The sequence below is a fragment of the Rhinatrema bivittatum genome, chromosome 2, assembly GCF_901001135.1.
Source record: "Rhinatrema bivittatum chromosome 2, aRhiBiv1.1, whole genome shotgun sequence".
Lineage (NCBI taxonomy): Eukaryota > Metazoa > Chordata > Amphibia > Gymnophiona > Rhinatrematidae > Rhinatrema > Rhinatrema bivittatum.
In genome coordinates, this window is record NC_042616.1 from 661,699,203 (window position 1) to 661,718,005 (window position 18,803).

Below are 18,803 nucleotides of genomic sequence, written 5' to 3' on the forward strand. Positions count from 1 at the left end.
CCCAGCACTGAACCACTGAAGGAGAATGTGTTCACTCTGTTTACAATGCCCACTGCCTCACTGCCTGCCTGGCAATGCACGGAATGTGTCTGTGTGTGTGCAGTGAGTGCACAGAGAACAAGCTTCCTTTTCAGTAGATATGAGGCAGAGTACTGCCAGTGCCAGCCCTGGCACTGCCCACCCAGCACTGAACCACTCAAGGAGAATGCTTTTAAGTCTGTTTAAAAATAGCAAATGTAACAGACTCGCTGAAGGGCAATGTTCACTCTGTTTACAATGCCCACTGCCTCACTGCCTGCCTGGCAATGCACGGAATGTGTCTGTCTGTGTGTGTGCAGGGAGTGCACAGAGAACAAGCTTCCTTTTCAGTAGATATGAGGCAGGGTACTCCCAGCCCTGGAACTGCTGCCCACCCAGCACTGAACCACTCAAGGACAATGCGGTTACGTCTGTTTAAAAATAACAAATTGAACAGACTCGCTTAAGGCCAATCTTCACTCTGTTTATGCCCACTGCCTGCCTGGCAATGCACGGAATGTGTCTGTCTGTGTGTGTGCAGTGAGTGCACAGAGAACAAGCTTCCTTTTCAGTAGATATGAGGCAGGGTACTCCCAGCCCTGGAACTGCTGCCCACCCAGCACTGAACCACTCAAGGACAATGCGGTTAAGTCTGTTTAAAAATAGCAAATGTAACAGACTCGCTGAAGGGCAATGTTCACTCTGTTTACAATGCCCACTGCCTCACTGCCTGCCTGGCAATGCACGGAATGTGTCTGTCTGTGTGTGTGCAGTGAGTGCACAGAGAACAAGCTTCCTTTTCAGTAGATATGAGGCAGGGTACTCCCAGCCCTGGAACTGCTGCCCACCCAGCACTGAACCACTCAAGGACAATGCGGTTACGTCTGTTTAAAAATAACAAATTGAACAGACTCGCTGAAGGCCAATCTTCACTCTGTTTACAATGCCCACTGCCTGCCTGGCAATGCACGGAATGTGTCTGTCTGTGTGTGTGCAGTGAGTGCACAGAGAACAAGCTTCCTTTTCAGTAGATATGAGGCAGGGTACTCCCAGCCCTGGAACTGCTGCCCACCCAGCACTGAACCACTCAAGGACAATGCGGTTACGTCTGTTTAAAAATAACAAATTGAACAGACTCGCTGAAGGCCAATCTTCACTCTGTTTACAATGCCCACTGCCTGCCTGGCAATGCACGGAATGTGTCTGTCTGTGTGTGTGCAGTGAGTGCACAGAGAACAAGCTTCCTTTTCAGTAGATATGAGGCAGGGTACTCCCAGCCCTGGAACTGCTGCCCACCCAGCACTGAACCACTCAAGGACAATGCGGTTAAGTCTGTTTAAAAATAGCAAATGTAACAGACTCGCTGAAGGGCAATGTTCACTCTGTTTACAATGCCCACTGCCTCACTGCCTGCCTGGCAATGCACGGAATGTGTCTGTCTGTGTGCACTGCAGTGCACATAGAACTAAAGTAGATATGAGGCAGGGTACTCCCAGCACTGGAACTGCTGCCCACCCAGCACTGAACCACTGAAGGAGAATGTGTTCACTCTGTTTACAATGCCCACTGCCTCACTGCCTGCCTGGCAATGCACGGAATGTGTCTGTGTGTGTGCAGTGAGTGCACAGAGAACAAGCTTCCTTTTCAGTAGATATGAGGCAGAGTACTGCCAGTGCCAGCCCTGGCACTGCCCACCCAGCACTGAACCACTCAAGGAGAATGCTTTTAAGTCTGTTTAAAAATAGCAAATGTAACAGACTCGCTGAAGGGCAATGTTCACTCTGTTTACAATGCCCACTGCCTCACTGCCTGCCTGGCAATGCACGGAATGTGTCTGTCTGTGTGCACTGCAGTGCACATAGAACTAAAGTATATATGAGGCAGGGTATTCCCAGCCCTGGAACTGCTGCCCAGTGCCCACCCAGCACTGAACCACTCAAGGAGAATGCTTTTAAGTCTGTTTAAAAATAGCAAATGTAACAGACTCGCTGAAGGGCAATGTTCACTCTGTTTACAATGCCCACTGCCTCACTGTCTGCCTGGCAATGCACGGAATGTGTCTGTCTGTGTGCACTGCAGTGCACATAGAACTAAAGTAGATATGAGGCAGAGTACTCCCAGCCCTGGAACTGCTGCCCAGCCAGCACTGAACCACTCAAGGAGAATGCTTTTAAGTCTGTTTAAAAATAGCAAATATGAGGCAGAGTACTGCCAGCCCTGCCTGGCACTGCCCAGGATAAAATGTACAGACTCACTCAATAAGAATGTTCTTTTTTTTTTTTTCCCTAACAAAGAATCTGTTCTGTGTTGTCTATCAAATCTGGTTCTGTTCTGTGTTGTCTATCAAATCGGGTTCTGCTATCTTCTCTGCCTCAGCCTGCCTAAGCCCACCCTGCACGATCCCGATCCCACCTCCCCACTGAATCGCTGACAATGTCCGTCAGTCCTCGTGCTGCTGCTGCTTTTATAGTGCTGCTGGCTCGTCAGGAAATCCTCAGAGAAGCACGGAATGACAGCGCGATTCGCTGCATTCAGTGCTTCTCTGAAAAGGTGAACGCAGATTCGCTGCGTTCCGGTATCCATGCCGACCTTTCCCACCCTTTCCTGTGAGTCACTGAGACTCACAGGACAGGGTCAGACAGGTTGGCATGGTTACCGCAGGGGCGCCGCCATTTTCAGGTAATCCGGGGCTCCGAGCTCGAGTCGCAGGTAATGGCGGCGAGAAAGCGCGCGCATGGCGATTCGCCGTATCCGACATATCTATGTTCATTTATGTCGGAAATCTGCTCGTATACGCCCCATCTTTTTTTTAAGTAAAAAAAAAAATTTGAGTTGCGTTTTCCATATGCGGTCAATCCGAATGCACATCCCTACAGTATATGAAGGTTCTAATATTTTGCTTCAGTCTTATAAAAAGTCTTTGCTATGCATGTGACCATCTTATCCAGCTAAGTGGCACTGAATATCGGGCCAGGGGATAAGAGACCTAGGCTAGCAAATCCCCCCAAAAATAGCTATGCTAAATAAATCATCTAAAAAATAAAATGCTGTAAGACTATATTTAAGAATTAGAGAAAATCTCCACACTGCTTTTAATACAAGGTTTTTCTTGCTTGAGCTTTTCTGTGAATAATGTTCCCCTTCCAGACATTGCAGGAAATTAATTCCTTGGACAGAAGATATATGATTTCAGTATTATGCATGCAAACTGACTTGCATTTTTTTTTTGCATTTATATTTCTCTGTTATTGCCTGAAACTTAAATGAAAATATTAGACAACATGCTTAAAATACACAAATGGAAGTATTTCTCCTTAGATAGCATAGTTATTCCCTGGAACTCATTGCTGAAGGGAGGCAATATTATAACCAGATTCCAAAAAAAGAAATAGAAAACTTTATGAAAAATTTAAACATAGCAGCCAGTATAATGTCACCCTGTGTTCAGTACATCTCTCAACTATGATTCTTAACTGCAAGAGTATACCAGGGGATGGACCATGCCACATAAGAATGTGAAAAATGCTATGCTGGATCAGATCAATGTTCCATCAAACCCAGAATTATGTCTTTGACACTGGCTAAGATCTGAATACTCTGTTTTTAATACACTTTCACGAAGTTCCTGCTACTTTCAGCTTTTGGAGATAAACTGCTTGGCAAGATGAACCTTTGATCAAACTCACTATCACAATTCTTATATTACTATGTCTGTAATTAAAGCTCTTTCTCTCTTATAGCACTGGAGAGCATGGAGGGATATTATTACAGAGATAACGTGTCGGTAGAAGAATTCCAGTCCCAGATTAATGCGGCTTCACTAGAGAAAGTTAAACAGTATAATCAGAAACTCAGGTAATGAGCTATCCTTTCCTTTGATGTATTTTAAGCCGTACAACAACTTTCAGCTTCACTTTTTTGTAGGTAACTAATGATGGGGAAACCATAAAAATGTTAAAAAAGTAATAAAGTAAAATAAATAAAAGGTGCATTGAAAATCACAAAAGAATATGCTAAATTTATGTATACTAATATTTATTAGATCACTTTCCATACCATCTCACTAATCATGACACAGTTTAAGTAGATAACTTGAATGTCACATGATGAAGATTCAACAAAATAAACCTTGTCCATTTTTTGCTTATAAATTCATTTTTATAGCACGTTTGTTTGAAAATATATTTATTTAAGAACAGGAATAAAGTAGTCTACTTAGATACCTAAACTAACAAAAAACATTTTGTAGGTAATAACTTTTTATTGGACAATACATTTGTGATTACTTTTTGAGCACTATGCTCTCCTCATCTGCACTGACCCAATGAAGACAGCTTAGCTCTCAAAGGTTAATCACAACTATTAGAAAGGGAATGGTGAATAAAACGGAAAATGTCATAATGCCTCTGTATCACTCCATGGTGAGACCGCACCTTGAATATTGTGTACAATTCTGGTCGCCGCATCTCAAAAAAGATATAATTGTGATGGAGAAGGTACAGAGAAGGGCTACCAAAATGATAAAGGGAATGGAAAAGCTCCCCTATGAGGAAAGACTAAAGAGGTTAGGACTTTTCAGCTTGGAGAAGAGACGGCTGAGGGGGGATATGATAGAGGTGTTTAAAATCATGAGAGGTCTAGAACGGGTAGATGTGAATCGTTTTTTTTACTCTTTCAGATAATAGAAAGCCTAAGGGGCATTCCATGAAGTTAGCATGTGGCACATTTAAAACTAATCGGAGAAAGTTCTTTTTCACTCAAGCACAATTAAACTCTGGAATTTGTTGCCAGAAGATGTGGTTAGTGCAGTTAGTATAGCTGTGTTTAAAAAAGGATTGGATAAGTTCTTGGAAGAGAAGTCCATTACCTGCTATTAATTAAGTTGACTTATATAATAACCACCGCTATTATTAGCAACGGTAACAATGAATAGATTTAGTTTTTGGGTACTTGCCAGGTTCTTATGGCCTGGATTGGCCACTGTTGGAAACAGGATGCTGGGCTTGATGGACCCTTGGTCTGACCCAGTATGGCATTTTCTTATGTTCTTATGTTCTTATGTTTATTTTGAAATTGTATATATTTCTTGACTTTTTTTTTCATAATCTAGCCCCGAAAATCACAGATGGCACATTCATCAATACTAATCAGATTTCTGAAATTAATTTGTATTATATATTTTACTCTCATATATATATATATATATATATATGTATGGGGCAATTTTAAAAACTACATTTTGGTGCAAAGTCCTTGGATACTTTTACCTGTGGGTTTTGCACCACTGTGAGCATACTTTCCCTTTCAACTATCTGTACTTTTAGGTGCTTTTAGAGTAAACAGTTTAAAAAAATCCCTTTTACCTGGCTAAATTGATATTTATCTGCATAAATGGATTTTGAAAATTGCCCCCCCCCCCCGCCCCCATGAACAATTATGTGTTTTTATAGGATTGTTCTTGGAAGAGGAGTGATACAATCATCATGGTCAGGAGACGGCCTCTAAGCCTGAAAGCTAATTGGTGGGGTGGAGCTGGTGGAGTGTGTAAGGATGAAGGTTTGCCTAAGGTGCTTAATTATGAGGGGGAGCTTGGGCTGCTGAGCATCTTCAGTGTAGGACCAGGAATGGAAGTGGGGTGACTGGAGCTGCTAAGTCTCTTGGGGATTGGGTTAGAAAGGTGATCCGGGTGCAGAGATCCTTTGAGTATTGGGTCGAGGGGGACCCAACACATGAAGGTCCCTTCAGTGTTGGGATGAAAGTGAACTCAGCCATCAAGCCCCTTGTTCTTTTGTCCAGAGTGGGGTGGCAAGGTGATCAAAGCACGGAGACCCCTTAGCCTTTGGGTCAAGTTCAGCAGCTAAGGAGTGCTGCCATGCCTAAGTATAGGGGCGGTGCTAAGGTCACGGTCTCCTCCCAGTGTTAAACATTAGCATGCCAGCTCTGCAGACATGGTAACATTTAACTCTCATGCCGAGATGTGTCTTAAATGTTAGGATTTAGAGGGCACATAGTAAATAGCAGATGGTGGAGAGTGCACTATGCTATTTACCATGTGACCCTTAAAGTCTAATTTTCATATTATATTCCATAAGGCCCATCTTGTCTGCCCAATTAAATTTGTGGTGCAATACCATAAACCCCATTTGATCTCTGACTTTCCCCTCACTTCTTCACAGCTAGGAATCCTCTATGCTTATCTCATACTTTCTTGAATTCTGTTACCATTTCCATCTCTACCACTTCCACTGGGAGAGCATTCTGTGCATTCAGTACTCTTCCTGTGAAAAAATTATGGTACTCCTGAGTCTATCTCCTTGTTGGAATTTCATATTATGAGCATTCTCTCCTCTGAAAAAGGTTTGCTTCTTGAGCATTATTTATAGCTTTGAGTTACAGTATTTGAATATTTTATTGTCCCTGTCTTCACTTCTCCTTGATGACATAAATGTGTAGGGTATACACATTTAGGCCCTCAAATCTCATCTCACATAGCTTTTGCTATAGATTATGCAGCATTTTGTTAGCCTTTATCTGGGCTAACTCCAGTCTATCTATATCCTTTCAGAGGTATGGCTCCAGAATTTGACACAGTATTCTAGGTGTGGTCTCATTTCCATGTGGGTACATACTAATTGTATTTATTTATTTAGATATTGATATGCTGCTGTTTTCAAAGTTCAAAGTGGCTTACAACAGAACATTAACAAAGTAAAACAATAACATAACACTATTAAAACAAAATCAAGTCAATTTATATATAATAAGGTAAACATAAAAAAAACTAAAATATACAATATATAGAAAGAGAACTTTAGCATATGTCCACTAATATATTTTGATCCTGAATTAGCATGAGCATTTAGGCCTTAGTGGCCAACCCTCTAGTACAAAAGATCCTAAATAGCCAAATCTAAAATTATCAAAGTTAACAGAATACCCAATGAGATTTGTATTATTGAATTCCTCATTTTTAATTTTTTTTTTTTAGAAAACTTAGTGCTCATAGACACATAGAAGATGTCAGCAGGCATGTCTACCCTTTCATTCCTGTCTTTTGTGTAGCCACATACCTTATTCGATTTCTGGTCTTCTTTCTCTCCTATTTCCTGCCATTTGTGCTACTTTGCATCTGTCCCAAGGATATTTGAATTCTGCGATTGCTTTAAATCTCTCTCTGCTGAAAGTCTGTACCAGGTATCCTCCATCCTTCTCAGAAAAAAAAAAATCTCCCATTCCATTAAAGCCTGCCTTCTTCCAGTTTAACATAATGGCCTCTTGTCCTTTATGTTCTCATTCTATAGAAAATACCACATTGGAAATTTCTCATGAAAGATGCTGAGCTGACATTACTGTAAATCCAAATCATTTACTTAACCATAGAACAAGTACAATGTGAGCAGAAAACAGTGCAAACACCATTGTGCCAATATGGCTCAGCCTTTTGCTGGAGGATATCACTTAGGAGGAAAGGTTAATTTATTATCCATGGCCATTTAATTCTTAATCACTTTGAGACTGCTAACAAGAGTGCTGATTAATATTAATTGTAATGGCGGCTTCCAGTGATGTGAACACTTGTCTGGGGAGAGCTAGACAAACAAACTCTTTTTACTTGGGCTAATAAACAGCTTTCAGATTTTAAAGATTTTTATCACTACATTGCATCTTTCATTTCAGGAGCCAGTTGTTCTATGCTTCTAGAGTTTATGGTGAGCTCAGAGTCAAAAATACAGTTGTATGGTAAATCACATCGTTTTCCATGTTGCTTATTTACTTATTTATTTACAATTTTTATTATCTACCCCTCCACTAGTTTGGGGCAGGGTACAATAAAACATACATAATATCGAAAACGGATACAAAACAAGGCACATACAAATCTATGTTACTTACATCAGATGCCAATTGGATACCACAAAAATGGAGATCTAGAACATAAACAAAGGCGGCTGTAAAACAAGTAGTAAAAGAGAAAACAAACAAAAAAAGAAATACCTGAACTGCAAGGTGGAGTTACATTTGAACATGTTGGAACAAATCTTTCAGCAAATAAAAAGGTTGTGAGGGCCTTTCTAAATGCTTTAGTGTCCTTTGTGCTGTGAATAGACAAGGGTAAGGAATTCCGCAGAGTAGCACTAATAATAGACAATGATCCTTCTTGAGTTTAGATTAAACATGTACCTTTCTAGGAGGGTTATCTCAAGTAGGTGTTGGCTGGCAGAGCAGAGTGTGCAAAAGGTAGTATGAAGTCATAAGGTTGAGCTAATCTAGGGTGACATGATATTATTAAGGAGATTATAAATAAGGATGGGTATTTTATATTCTATTCACCACTGCACAGGGAGCCAGTGCAGCAAATGTAAGACTGGGGTAATATGTTCATGTTAAAATATGAGCTGCAGAATTTTGAGTGACTTGAAGGGGACTAAGGGGGTCATTTACCAGGCGGATCGCATGCGATACCAAGATGGGGGCGGAGTCGACCCCAGAAGAGAAGGATTCGGGGCGTCACCGGGGCCGACTCCGCGAAGATGCCGCAGATGACGAAAAGGTAAGGGCCTTTTTGCATCCTATTTCGCGCCCAGTAGCTACACCTTCTATGGTGGCACTATTGGGTGCAAAACCGGCAGCATCGCACCGCGGCGGTGCAATCGCTGCCGGCTAGCGCAGGACTGCCCCCCATTTCGGCCCCCCGCCCCTCATTCCCTAAAGTATCGCAGGCCTGCGAAACTTTAGAAAATAAGGCCCTTAATGTGTTACGTGGAAATTCAGAATACACTACAGGAGTTGCAATTATCCAGTGATCAGGGGCGGTTCTATAATGAGGCAAGGTGAGGTAGCCACCTTAGGTGACAAAATTTTGAGGCGGCAAGATTGCCCCCTGAAACCTTCCTGCCACAGCTGCCTCACCCATCATTCAGGAAAACCTGCAGTGCTGGCGATGTGGAGCAGTGACATGCTGATGGGGTTTCCACGCCCCATCAGCAAAAGAAAGGTCCTGAGGCATCAGGGAACTGTAATGAATTGGCAGAGTTCCCACTCCCTGCCAGCAAAGTGGCCGAAGAAGAGTCACTACAGTGCCGCCATCATTTTCCCCACAGCCAGTGGCAGAAGAGGCCTTGCTGTTCAAAAAGAGAAAAGATCCAAAATATGTGTGTGAAAGCGACTTGCCCTCTGAAAGTGAGTGCCTGTGTGTGAGAGAGACTTTGTGAGTATGTGTGAGTGAGTATGTGTATGCATATGAGAGGGTGGGGGTGTGTATGTGTGTGTGTATATTAAAGGGTGGGAGTGGGTGGATGTCCTTATGAGATGATGTGTGTCTGTATGATAGGGCAGGTGGGAGTGTCTGAATCAGAGGGAGGGTGGGATTGTCTGTATGAGGGGATGTGTATGTATGGGGGCTATGTATGAGAGGATGTGTGAGGGTAAGTGTGTGTGTGTGTGTGAATGGGTTTATGTATGTATGAAAGGGTGGGTGTGTATATGAAAAGGAGGACAGGTGTGGATGGGTCTCTGTATGAGAGGGTATGTGAATATATGAGAGGGTGGGTGGGGGTGTATGGGTGTGTGTAAGTATGTATGGGTGTGTGAACAGGGGTGTGCGAGTATGTGTGGGGTTATGTGTATGAGAGAGTGGGTGGGTAAGGGTATGTGTCTGTATATGAGTGTGTGGTATGTATGTATGAGTGAGTGGTGTGTATATATGAAAGGGTGGTGGGGGTGGTGAGTATATATTAGGGAGTGGGGGGGGTTGTGTATGAGAGGGTGGTGGTGTGTGTGTGTATATGAGAGGGTGTGTGTGTATATGTATATATATGAGGGGGGGTGTGTATGTGTATATATGAGAGGGTTTATGTGTGTGTGTGTCTATGCGAGAGCGTGCATGCGCACATGTGTGGGCATAGTATATATATATATGTGTGAGAGAGGTTAAAGTTTTGTGCACCCTCCTTCAATCTAAGACAATCTCAGGAGAACTGGAAATGTAAGTTCCCATGAATGGAGAGTGAGAGATTTTTTATTTATCCTTGTTAATTTTAATTATTGGATGTGATGTGTCTGCTGTTTTGAAATATTTTATTTGTGTTTGATAATATGTTAAACATTTTATACTTGTTTTTGATTGGATGAATTTATCAGTGGATTTGACATTTTTTTTATTGGTATGTTTAATATTTTATATTTTTGGATTGTATTTGCATTGCTTACAGAGCTTGGCTTATTGTGATTTCCAGTTCAGTTTTGGTCTGCACGTTTCAATTTATATTTTATGGTTTCTTTATTCTGTATTTGGTCACAGTCTATCTGTGTTTTGCTTTAGAGATGTGCGTCGTTTTACGCTTTTGGGTCTGGCTTTGGGTCGGGCGCTTCGTGGGAAATTGTCCAATTCAGCAAAAACAAATGCATATCTCTATTCTGCTTGTGTGACTGAGGCTTTAGGTATTCTGCTACCATGCGGTTTCTATGTAGGGATTTACAGAAACCTGGCTTTAATCTGTTTTCCTAATAGGAGGTGATTTGGTGTTTAGGGCCTGATGTAGTATTTGCAGTATGGCTTTTTCATAGGTTGAGTGCTGGAAATTATGATATGGAAGGCTTACTATATTGGAATTGTAGTTCAGTTTATTCCTGGCTTTCTGTGGGCCAAGTCCACAACCAGTGCACTTTACCATAGGCCTAATACCATATGGTATCCAGTAACTGCCTTGATTACTATGAGAAATGTAGTTTATTAAGTTTATTGAACTATTATTATTGAAAGTGTCTTTTTTTGCATTCCATGCATTAAAAAAGATTGAAAGAAGACCAAACAATTGCCAGTATGGTTTAATGGTGAGGTAAAAGGCAATTAAAGCCAAAAGGCTTTGGAGGTAAACATCTTCCTGACAAATGCACAAACGCTGATTGATAGGTTTCAGGACCTAGGCCATAAACAACAGCCACAACGGCACCTAGCTTGCTCCGATTTTGCAGGTACCAGGCCTGCATTGTTCTTGTACTTCTGTATATAAAGTTAGTCGTCTTATGCAAAGAAAGATACCAAGTATCCCTAGCAGCTGAGATTCCATTTTGCCAATGTACACACACACAGTCAGAAGGGGTTTTTTGGGGTTTTTTTTTACAGGGCCTTGCTCCTATAAACCCTCTCTCTAGATCATCACTACATCCTTGGAAAAGTAGGTTGCATCAACTATTACCTAATTTAAATATAAAATGTAATAATGTTATATTTACAGTAGTAGGGATGAGCATCATCCCCATGTCACCAATTGCAGAAAAAATTGGGCAAAATCCTCTCTGCTGCTGCTGCTGCTACCAGCATCCCAGAGCTGTTGCCTCCTCCATCAACAATGAGGGAAACTGCATGATTCTTGAGGATTGACAGCCTATTATATGACCTCTGGAACATGAGAACATGATAGGTGTCACCCTTGTGCATTGTATACCATGTGATTGCTTAAGTACATGAGTGTATTAAAAAATTAAAGACAATCTATTAAAGAAGCCAGGAGTGTGATTAAATTCCATTCTCCCTTTTCATTTCTAGGATGCTAGCTCTATCTGTAACTGCTCTGTTTGAGGATTGCCTGAGTTGATATGCCAGGCCTCCCAGAGAAAAGGATTTATACCTAGGCTGAATGTGGAAGAAATGATTGAGAAAGCACTTCTGGATAGGTTTTCTCCTGACCAGATCCCTAATCTCTAAGCTGTGCAAACAGTTGAGAAAATATTAGATTGCACTTATTGCTTGCATGTAAGATTAAAAGTGCTGACAGTTCTTCATTTGCTGGTTCAGGGGTGACCGAAGATTTTGAACCGTAGCCCCCCTTTCCAATCCCTAATTCCTTTATTCCAAAAATGTATACATATAAATAAGCCACCATCAAACACATTTTCATATTATACCCAAAACATTTTTAATTGAACAGAATTGCTAAAAGATGTTGTTTTTTTTTACCCCATTGCATTCTAAAAACTACTTCCACTCTCACCACCATATGCACACACACACATACATACTCTGTTATGCAAACCACCATACTATCTAAAATCGACTATTGCAACTCCCTTCTCATAGGTCTACCTGCCTCCACTATTAAACCCCTCCAAATCCTCCAAAATGCTATGGCTAGAATCTTAACAAACACCAGGAAAACTGACCACATCACTCCCATACTACAGGATCTCCACTGGCTCCCCATTTCCTACCGTTCCCAATACAAAACACTTACCATCCTCCATAACACATTATACAAAAACAACTCCCCCTGGCTTGAGGATATGCCACATTTCCGTCAAACTAATCGCCCCACCAGAAACTCCCTCGCTGGCACCCTTCAAACCCCCTCACTCAAAATTGGGCACCTTACCACTACCCGGGACAGAGCCTTCTCCATTGCGGGTCCTACCCTCTGGAACTCCCTTCCTGCTAAACTCCGCCTAGAACCGTCCCTGAGCCATTTCAAAAAAGGAATCAAGACATGGCTCTTTAAACAGGCATACCCCAACTCCTCCCAATCCTAGTCATTGTCTTGTCTCGAACTTACTCAGCTCCCGCTCAGCCTACACACCCCCTCCTCAACCTCCCCTTCGCCATCCCAAAATAAATAAAATTCCCAGCTCCCCCCTCTCCCCTACCATTCTAGCTCCCTCACCTTCCCAGCTCCCCCCCTGCTCCCTCCCACCACCCTTCCCCAGCACCCTGCTGCCTCTCCCCTACCCCTCCCCTCTCTTCCTACAAACAGCCTTTCCTTGAAAGTGCCATTGCCTTAACGTTCTCCTATACCCCTACCCCCTCCTCTCCTTTCCCCTCCTCGCTACCCCCTTCCCCTTCTCCCTGCCCCTACATTTAATATTATTATTGTAAATAATTTCATATGTTAAGTTCTTAAGGGTACATGCATCCTTTACATCCTGATGCATACCTACTCTTAACATGCATAATCATCATCCAGTTCGTTTTACAAAGTTGTATCCTTGCTCGTTGACTCTCTCTATCCTTGTTCCTAGTTCATTGTAATATCGTTGACTCTCTGTATCCTCGTTCATTGTAATTTCCTTTCTCAGTTAAATGTGAACCGACATGATGTGTCCTACGAATGCCGGTATATAAAAATTGTTAAATAAAATACTCTTAAAATCTCATGACTTAGGTACTGAAACAAAATATCTATCCTCTCAGCCTTACCAACAAACAAGCTGTAAACTGCCTGATGAAACATGCAATGTAGTTTACCTAATAAAGCATAATGTCTATTACAATCCCTAACTCAACATCGGGTCTCACAGATTATACAAGACGTGTCATCACTTAGGCAAAAGAACTTGCTTCGAAACCTATTCAAAGAGGAAACTTTCTTTTACTATATAAACTAACATGAACGTCCACAGGAAAGTAAAGTCTCGTAGAGAAATATTTTCTTAACACGTTCTGATTGCAAACAAATGTCCACACAAAGAAAGTCCCTACAAAGTAGAGATGTGAATTGTGTGCCAGATCATCTTAACGATCAGATTTGGCTGGGGGGAGGGGGGAATCTGATCGTTAAGATATGTGAATTGGAATCGTTTCAGATTCCAATTCACATCGCCAATTTCACATCGCTAAAAAAAACAACCCACCTGACGCTTTAAATCGACCCCACCCTCCCGACCCCCCCAAAACCTTTTAAAATTTACCTGGTGGTCCAGGGGGGCCTCGGGGGGCCTCGGGGAGAGATCCAGGGGGGCCTCGGGGAGAGGAGAGATCCAGGGGGGCCTCGGGGACAGATTTCCCGTTCCCAGGCATCACCTGTTCTAAAAAAAAAAAAAATGGCGCCGATGCCCCTTTGCCCTTACCATGTGACAGGGTATCCGTGCCATTGGCCGGCCCCTGTCACATGGTAGGAGCACTGGATGGCCGGCGCCATCTTTAAAGATGGTGCCGGCCATCTTTACTCATCGCTAATGAGTAAAGATGGCCAGCGCCATCTTTAAAGATGGCGCCGGCCATCCAGTGCTCCTACCATGTGACAGGGGCCGGCCAATGGCACGGATACCCTGTCACATGGTAAGGGCAAAGGGGCATCGGCGCCATTTTTTTTTTTTAGAACAGGAACGGGAACGGGAAATCTGTCCCCGAGGCCCCCCTGGATCTCTCCTCTCCCCGAGGCCCCCCGAGGCCCCCCTGGACCTCCAGGTAAGTTTTAAAAGGTTTTGGGGGGGGGTCGGGAGGGTGGGGTCGATTTAAAGGGTCGGGTGGGTTTGTTTTTTTTAGCGGTGCAGGCCTCCCTAAAAAAAAGGGTCGGGAGGGTGGGGGAGGCTAAGGGGGGGTCGATTTAAAGGGTCGGATGGGTTTTTTATTTTATCGGGCCATCGGCGCCATTTTAATTAGTGGCAGCCTAAATGGCGCCGATTGCCCGAGAGCGGGAGATCGCGCCGGGACCCCCCCCCCCCACTGGACCACCAGGTAATTTAACATTTTGGGGAGGTTCGGGAGGGTGGGGGAGGGTAAGGAATTGGTTTTAAAGGGTCGGGGTGGGTTTAGGGGTTGTTTTGGTGTGCCGGTTTTCCCGCCCTCCCCCAAATAATTCCCGTGCCCTATTTAACGATACAATACAAATGCCCCTGATGATAAATCGGGGGCATTTGTATTGTATCGTGCACTCTAACGATTTAGGACGATTTTAAAATTATCTGACGATAATTTTAATCGTTCAAAAATGATTCACATCCCTACTACAAAGGCCTTTGTTTCACCCATATTTGGGCTTCCTAAGGGTGGGGGGACCAATTGTGGACCCTCTCAAAATGATGAAAAATGTAGGGATATGTGATGCCTCTGCCACTTCCTAGCGGCATACATGCGGTCAGCAGAATGTATCTGCAGCGGTACTTGTTTCAGTTTGATTCACCAGCCTTCAGCTGTTCTTTAATTGTTCTGGCTGAATTATTCAGTGGCAGCTTGGTTTAGAAACCATTAGGGTCTTTTAAATCTACAGAAGGTCAATCTGAAAATTAGCACCGCTCAACAGGATCCATGATCTGTTTTGCTGGGTGAAGGCGCTGGCTGAGAATTAACATTGCCAGTCACCTGTCTCTCTGTAGGACTATTGCTGTGTGTTTGGAAAATTAGTATCCTTGTGTTTTCACCGCTGTGAACTAAGATGAGGATCGCTACAGATAAATACTGCTGCTGCTGTGAACTGAAACTCGTTACCGCTGCGGGTTTGTATGAAACAAATATCGCTGCAGATATATTCTGTTGACCGCATGTAACTTGGTTCTCAACCCTGTCCTGGGGACCCCCCCAGCCAGTCGGGTTTTCAGGATATCCACAATGAATATGCATGAGAGAAAATTTGCATACACTTGCAAATTTTCTCTCATGCATATTCATTGTGGATATCCTGAAAACCCGACTGGCTGGGGGGGTCCCCAGGACAGGGTTGAGAACCACTCCCTACATTTTTCTTTCTAGCAGCAGAAGACCTGAAAGCTCATTTGCATACTTCTCCCAGCAGACCTTACTGAAGACTATAGAGGATACTGTGACCATCTAGGTTTCAGCTTTCACAACCCCCTGCACTGTTTCTAGCAGAAGAGAACTAGAAGGTCATCTGCATACTTTTCCTAGCAGCCCCAGCAGAGGACTCCAGAGGATACTCCGAGTTGTCTAGGCTTCAACTTCGACAGCCCTCACCACTGATTCCAACGTTTGTATACTTTTCACTGCAGAGGACACTGCAAGCCATACAAGTTTGAGCTTTCACAGCCCCTGCATTATTTCCAACAGCGGAAAACTTATCTACATATTTTTCCCAGCAGCCCTCGCACAGGACTCTAAAGAACACTGCAAGCCATCTAGGTTTCAGCTGTCACAGCCCAGCTATATTGCCTCTTCTTTCTTGCAGCTGAGGATTGGAAGGTATGTGTCAGAAATGCCACTTCATATAAATTTTCAACAATAGATTTATTTATTTGATACAAAAACAGGTAATTAGTTCAAACAAGGGTTAATAAGATGTGAACCAGGTAAATATAATTAGATTAATTATAGTGTCTGGAGGATCATTGACAGGCAAATATAAAATACATGAATAGATTAAAAGTATATTAGATTAATTTGAGCATTCTGCTTCCCTTAGAAATTTTAAATAGCTAACAACTGAACACATTTAAGATGTAGACAGTAGTCCATCATTGAGAGGGGGGGCCATTCAGTCTTTTGCACTGAGAGCCACATGTATGATTTATCTACCAATTGGTGATAGGTTGTATGTGTGCACTCGGTGCAAACAGCTCCTACTCCCTCAGGGAATGAGTCCACTGGAGGTTAGAGTAACTGGGGCTCAGGCTGGTGGGAGAGCAGACTACACTGTGGCTGGGGGGAGCAGCTCAGCCTGGTGGGGGGATTGGGGGGGTGAGGAACAGGCTGTGCTGGGGTTAAGAAGAGCTTGGCCTGGGGAGCTGGTTGTCCTGGGGATGAGAGCACGCAGGCTGTGCTGAGGCTGCTGGGGGATGAGGTCAGGCTATGCTAGGGCTGGGGATGCAGGGGCAGGCTGTGTTAGGGCTGGAGGGAGAAAGGCAGGCTGCTGGAGCTGCAGGGGAGAGGAAGGCTATAAATAAGAGCCCCTGGAGAATTTCCAGGGGCTCTTATTTATAGAGAGAGAAAGAAAGAGAGAGAGAAAGAAAGAGAGAGAGAGAAAGAAAGAGAGAGAGAGAGACAGACAAACAGATCACACCCCACAGTGGACACAGAGACAGACATCCCACATCGTGATAGGCCTAAACAGATACACTCCCACCATCATACACAGAGAGATAATAGATCATACTACACTACATATATATATGCACTCTTACCCGTCACACAGTCACATTCTGTCCCTCTTTACCAAGGGCAGAATGAGCAGGGAGGAAAGAATCACAGCAGCATGTTTTTTCTGTTGCTCATAACTTGGATGAAATACAGCAAGAGAATCAAAAACTAAAAAGAAATATAATAAAAGGACCAGTCAAGCATGCAGGTCTGCCTAAGTTTTTCTCTTCTCCTCCTCCTGCCTCTCAGACACTCTGGCTTCCTCCTCCAGTTTCACACTGATTCCCTCAGACTTGCTTCTCTCAGCAAGGAGTCTCTGTTAGAAGGAGCTGCTGTGGGCATTGCTTCCTTTGAAGGCTACCAAGCTCAGCTGAGGCTCAGGGCAGCCATCTGACACAGCCAGTCTAAGGCTTAGGTTTTCCCCTTCCCCACTTCCGTCTCACTCTGAAACATTCTGGCCTTCACCCCTACTGTAGCACTGATCAGCATGAAGTCTCAGGTGAGACTCTTAGCCAGGGTACCCTGGGGATTCAGTCCACCTGGTCTGAGGCTAATGGTAGCCACTAGAGCTGTCTGATATAGTTACACAGTCCCAAGAATTTCTCCAAAGTGTGCTGGACCAGAACTGGAAACATTTCTGACTCCTGCCCTCTGGGCCCCCATCCTCCCCATCCCTTCCCCTCCCCTCACCCATCCCCTAAGAGGAAGCCATAATGCTTTGGCAGTCCCTCCTTTGAAGCAGCTTTCTCCTTCTCAGAGCTTATGGGTTTTAATGTTGATTGGCCTGCAGCAGCTGGCACCCCCTCCCCCTCCCTCCCCGGATGCCTCCCTTTTCTAAGCTAGGGGCAATGGGGGGAGTTTGGGTTTCTGAGACTCCTCCCATTGCTTTAACGCCACCTATTTGGGGAGAAACAACTTGGGGATTATAAACCTTGAAAGCATGCTCAGTGGTTAGAGAGTTAGACGCATCTGAAGGAGCAAGACATCACTCCCAGGATCTCAACAGAGTGGGTGAGCTCACTGCAGAAGAAGAAAGGAGAGAGATCCCCCTTCCCCCATGAGTCTCAATTCATAGGAGCTTTTTTTGTAGAGATTTTTTTGTAGAGATTCCTCCTAAATCACTACAGAGAAGTGTTTGGTTTTGAAGATTTTTGGATTTCTTGGTCTGAAGGATCAGAATTGGATATCTTTTTTTCCCAAGTGACCATCAAGTGGGGATGGAAAGAGAGGAAGAGTTAAGGACTTTGGTCTAGAAGAACCCAGAGTCTCAGCTCTGGCCAAGTTGAATTTACAGGAAGTTTTGGGATGTTTTGGTGACCAGTTGAACCTTTTCTTGGACTTGGGGGGATATATTTTTCCACTGGTTATTGATACATGTTGTAGCTGCACTCTCGTTATCCCACCCTCACTGGTGAGGATATATTTTACATCAGGATAATGGTGCAAGGGTAGTGAGAAGGGAGGTATCACCTAAAATGGATAAACTACCAATAATATTCATTGCAATCATATTTCCAATGCTGTTTTTTATTTTTGGTATTGTAGCTTGGATCATTCTTTTTTAAATTACAGTAAAGACTATTTTTATTTGAACACTAAACTTGAACTTCTTTGGATTTCTTTGTTTTCCCTTTTGGATGTGCAAAGGATTTATTTATTTATTTATTTAAGGATTTATATACCGGAGGTTCCTGTATAATATACATATCACCCCGGTTTACAATGAACAGTAACTATCGCTTCAAGTTAGCGGTTTACAATGAACATTGTAATGAATTGGATGAATGTGACTCAACAGTTTATGCCTGTGGTGTTGATTTTGGTTCCCCTGTCTTTGATTTTCCCTTCTGGCACCTTCAAAAGATTTTGAGGCTAGAGTGTGAAGCTGCTATGGTTGATTGTGCCTAGGGCCCTGGAGGTTAATCTCTCCCCACCCAACCCCACCATCTGGACTCGAACCCAGACCCGGACCACTCCTAGTGAA

General features: G+C 43.3%; 1 protein-coding gene across 1 annotated transcript in view; it reads left to right on the forward strand.

Annotated features, from left to right (window-relative positions):
• Positions 1 to 18,803, forward strand: part of PREX2 (phosphatidylinositol-3,4,5-trisphosphate dependent Rac exchange factor 2) — a 922,406-nt gene that overhangs the window by 624,743 nt on the left and 278,860 nt on the right. Inside the window, exon 35 of the mRNA XM_029591436.1 lies at positions 3,759 to 3,873. Within this exon, the coding sequence (XP_029447296.1) occupies positions 3,759 to 3,873 (115 nt within the window). The remainder of the gene's footprint in view (positions 1 to 3,758; positions 3,874 to 18,803) is intronic.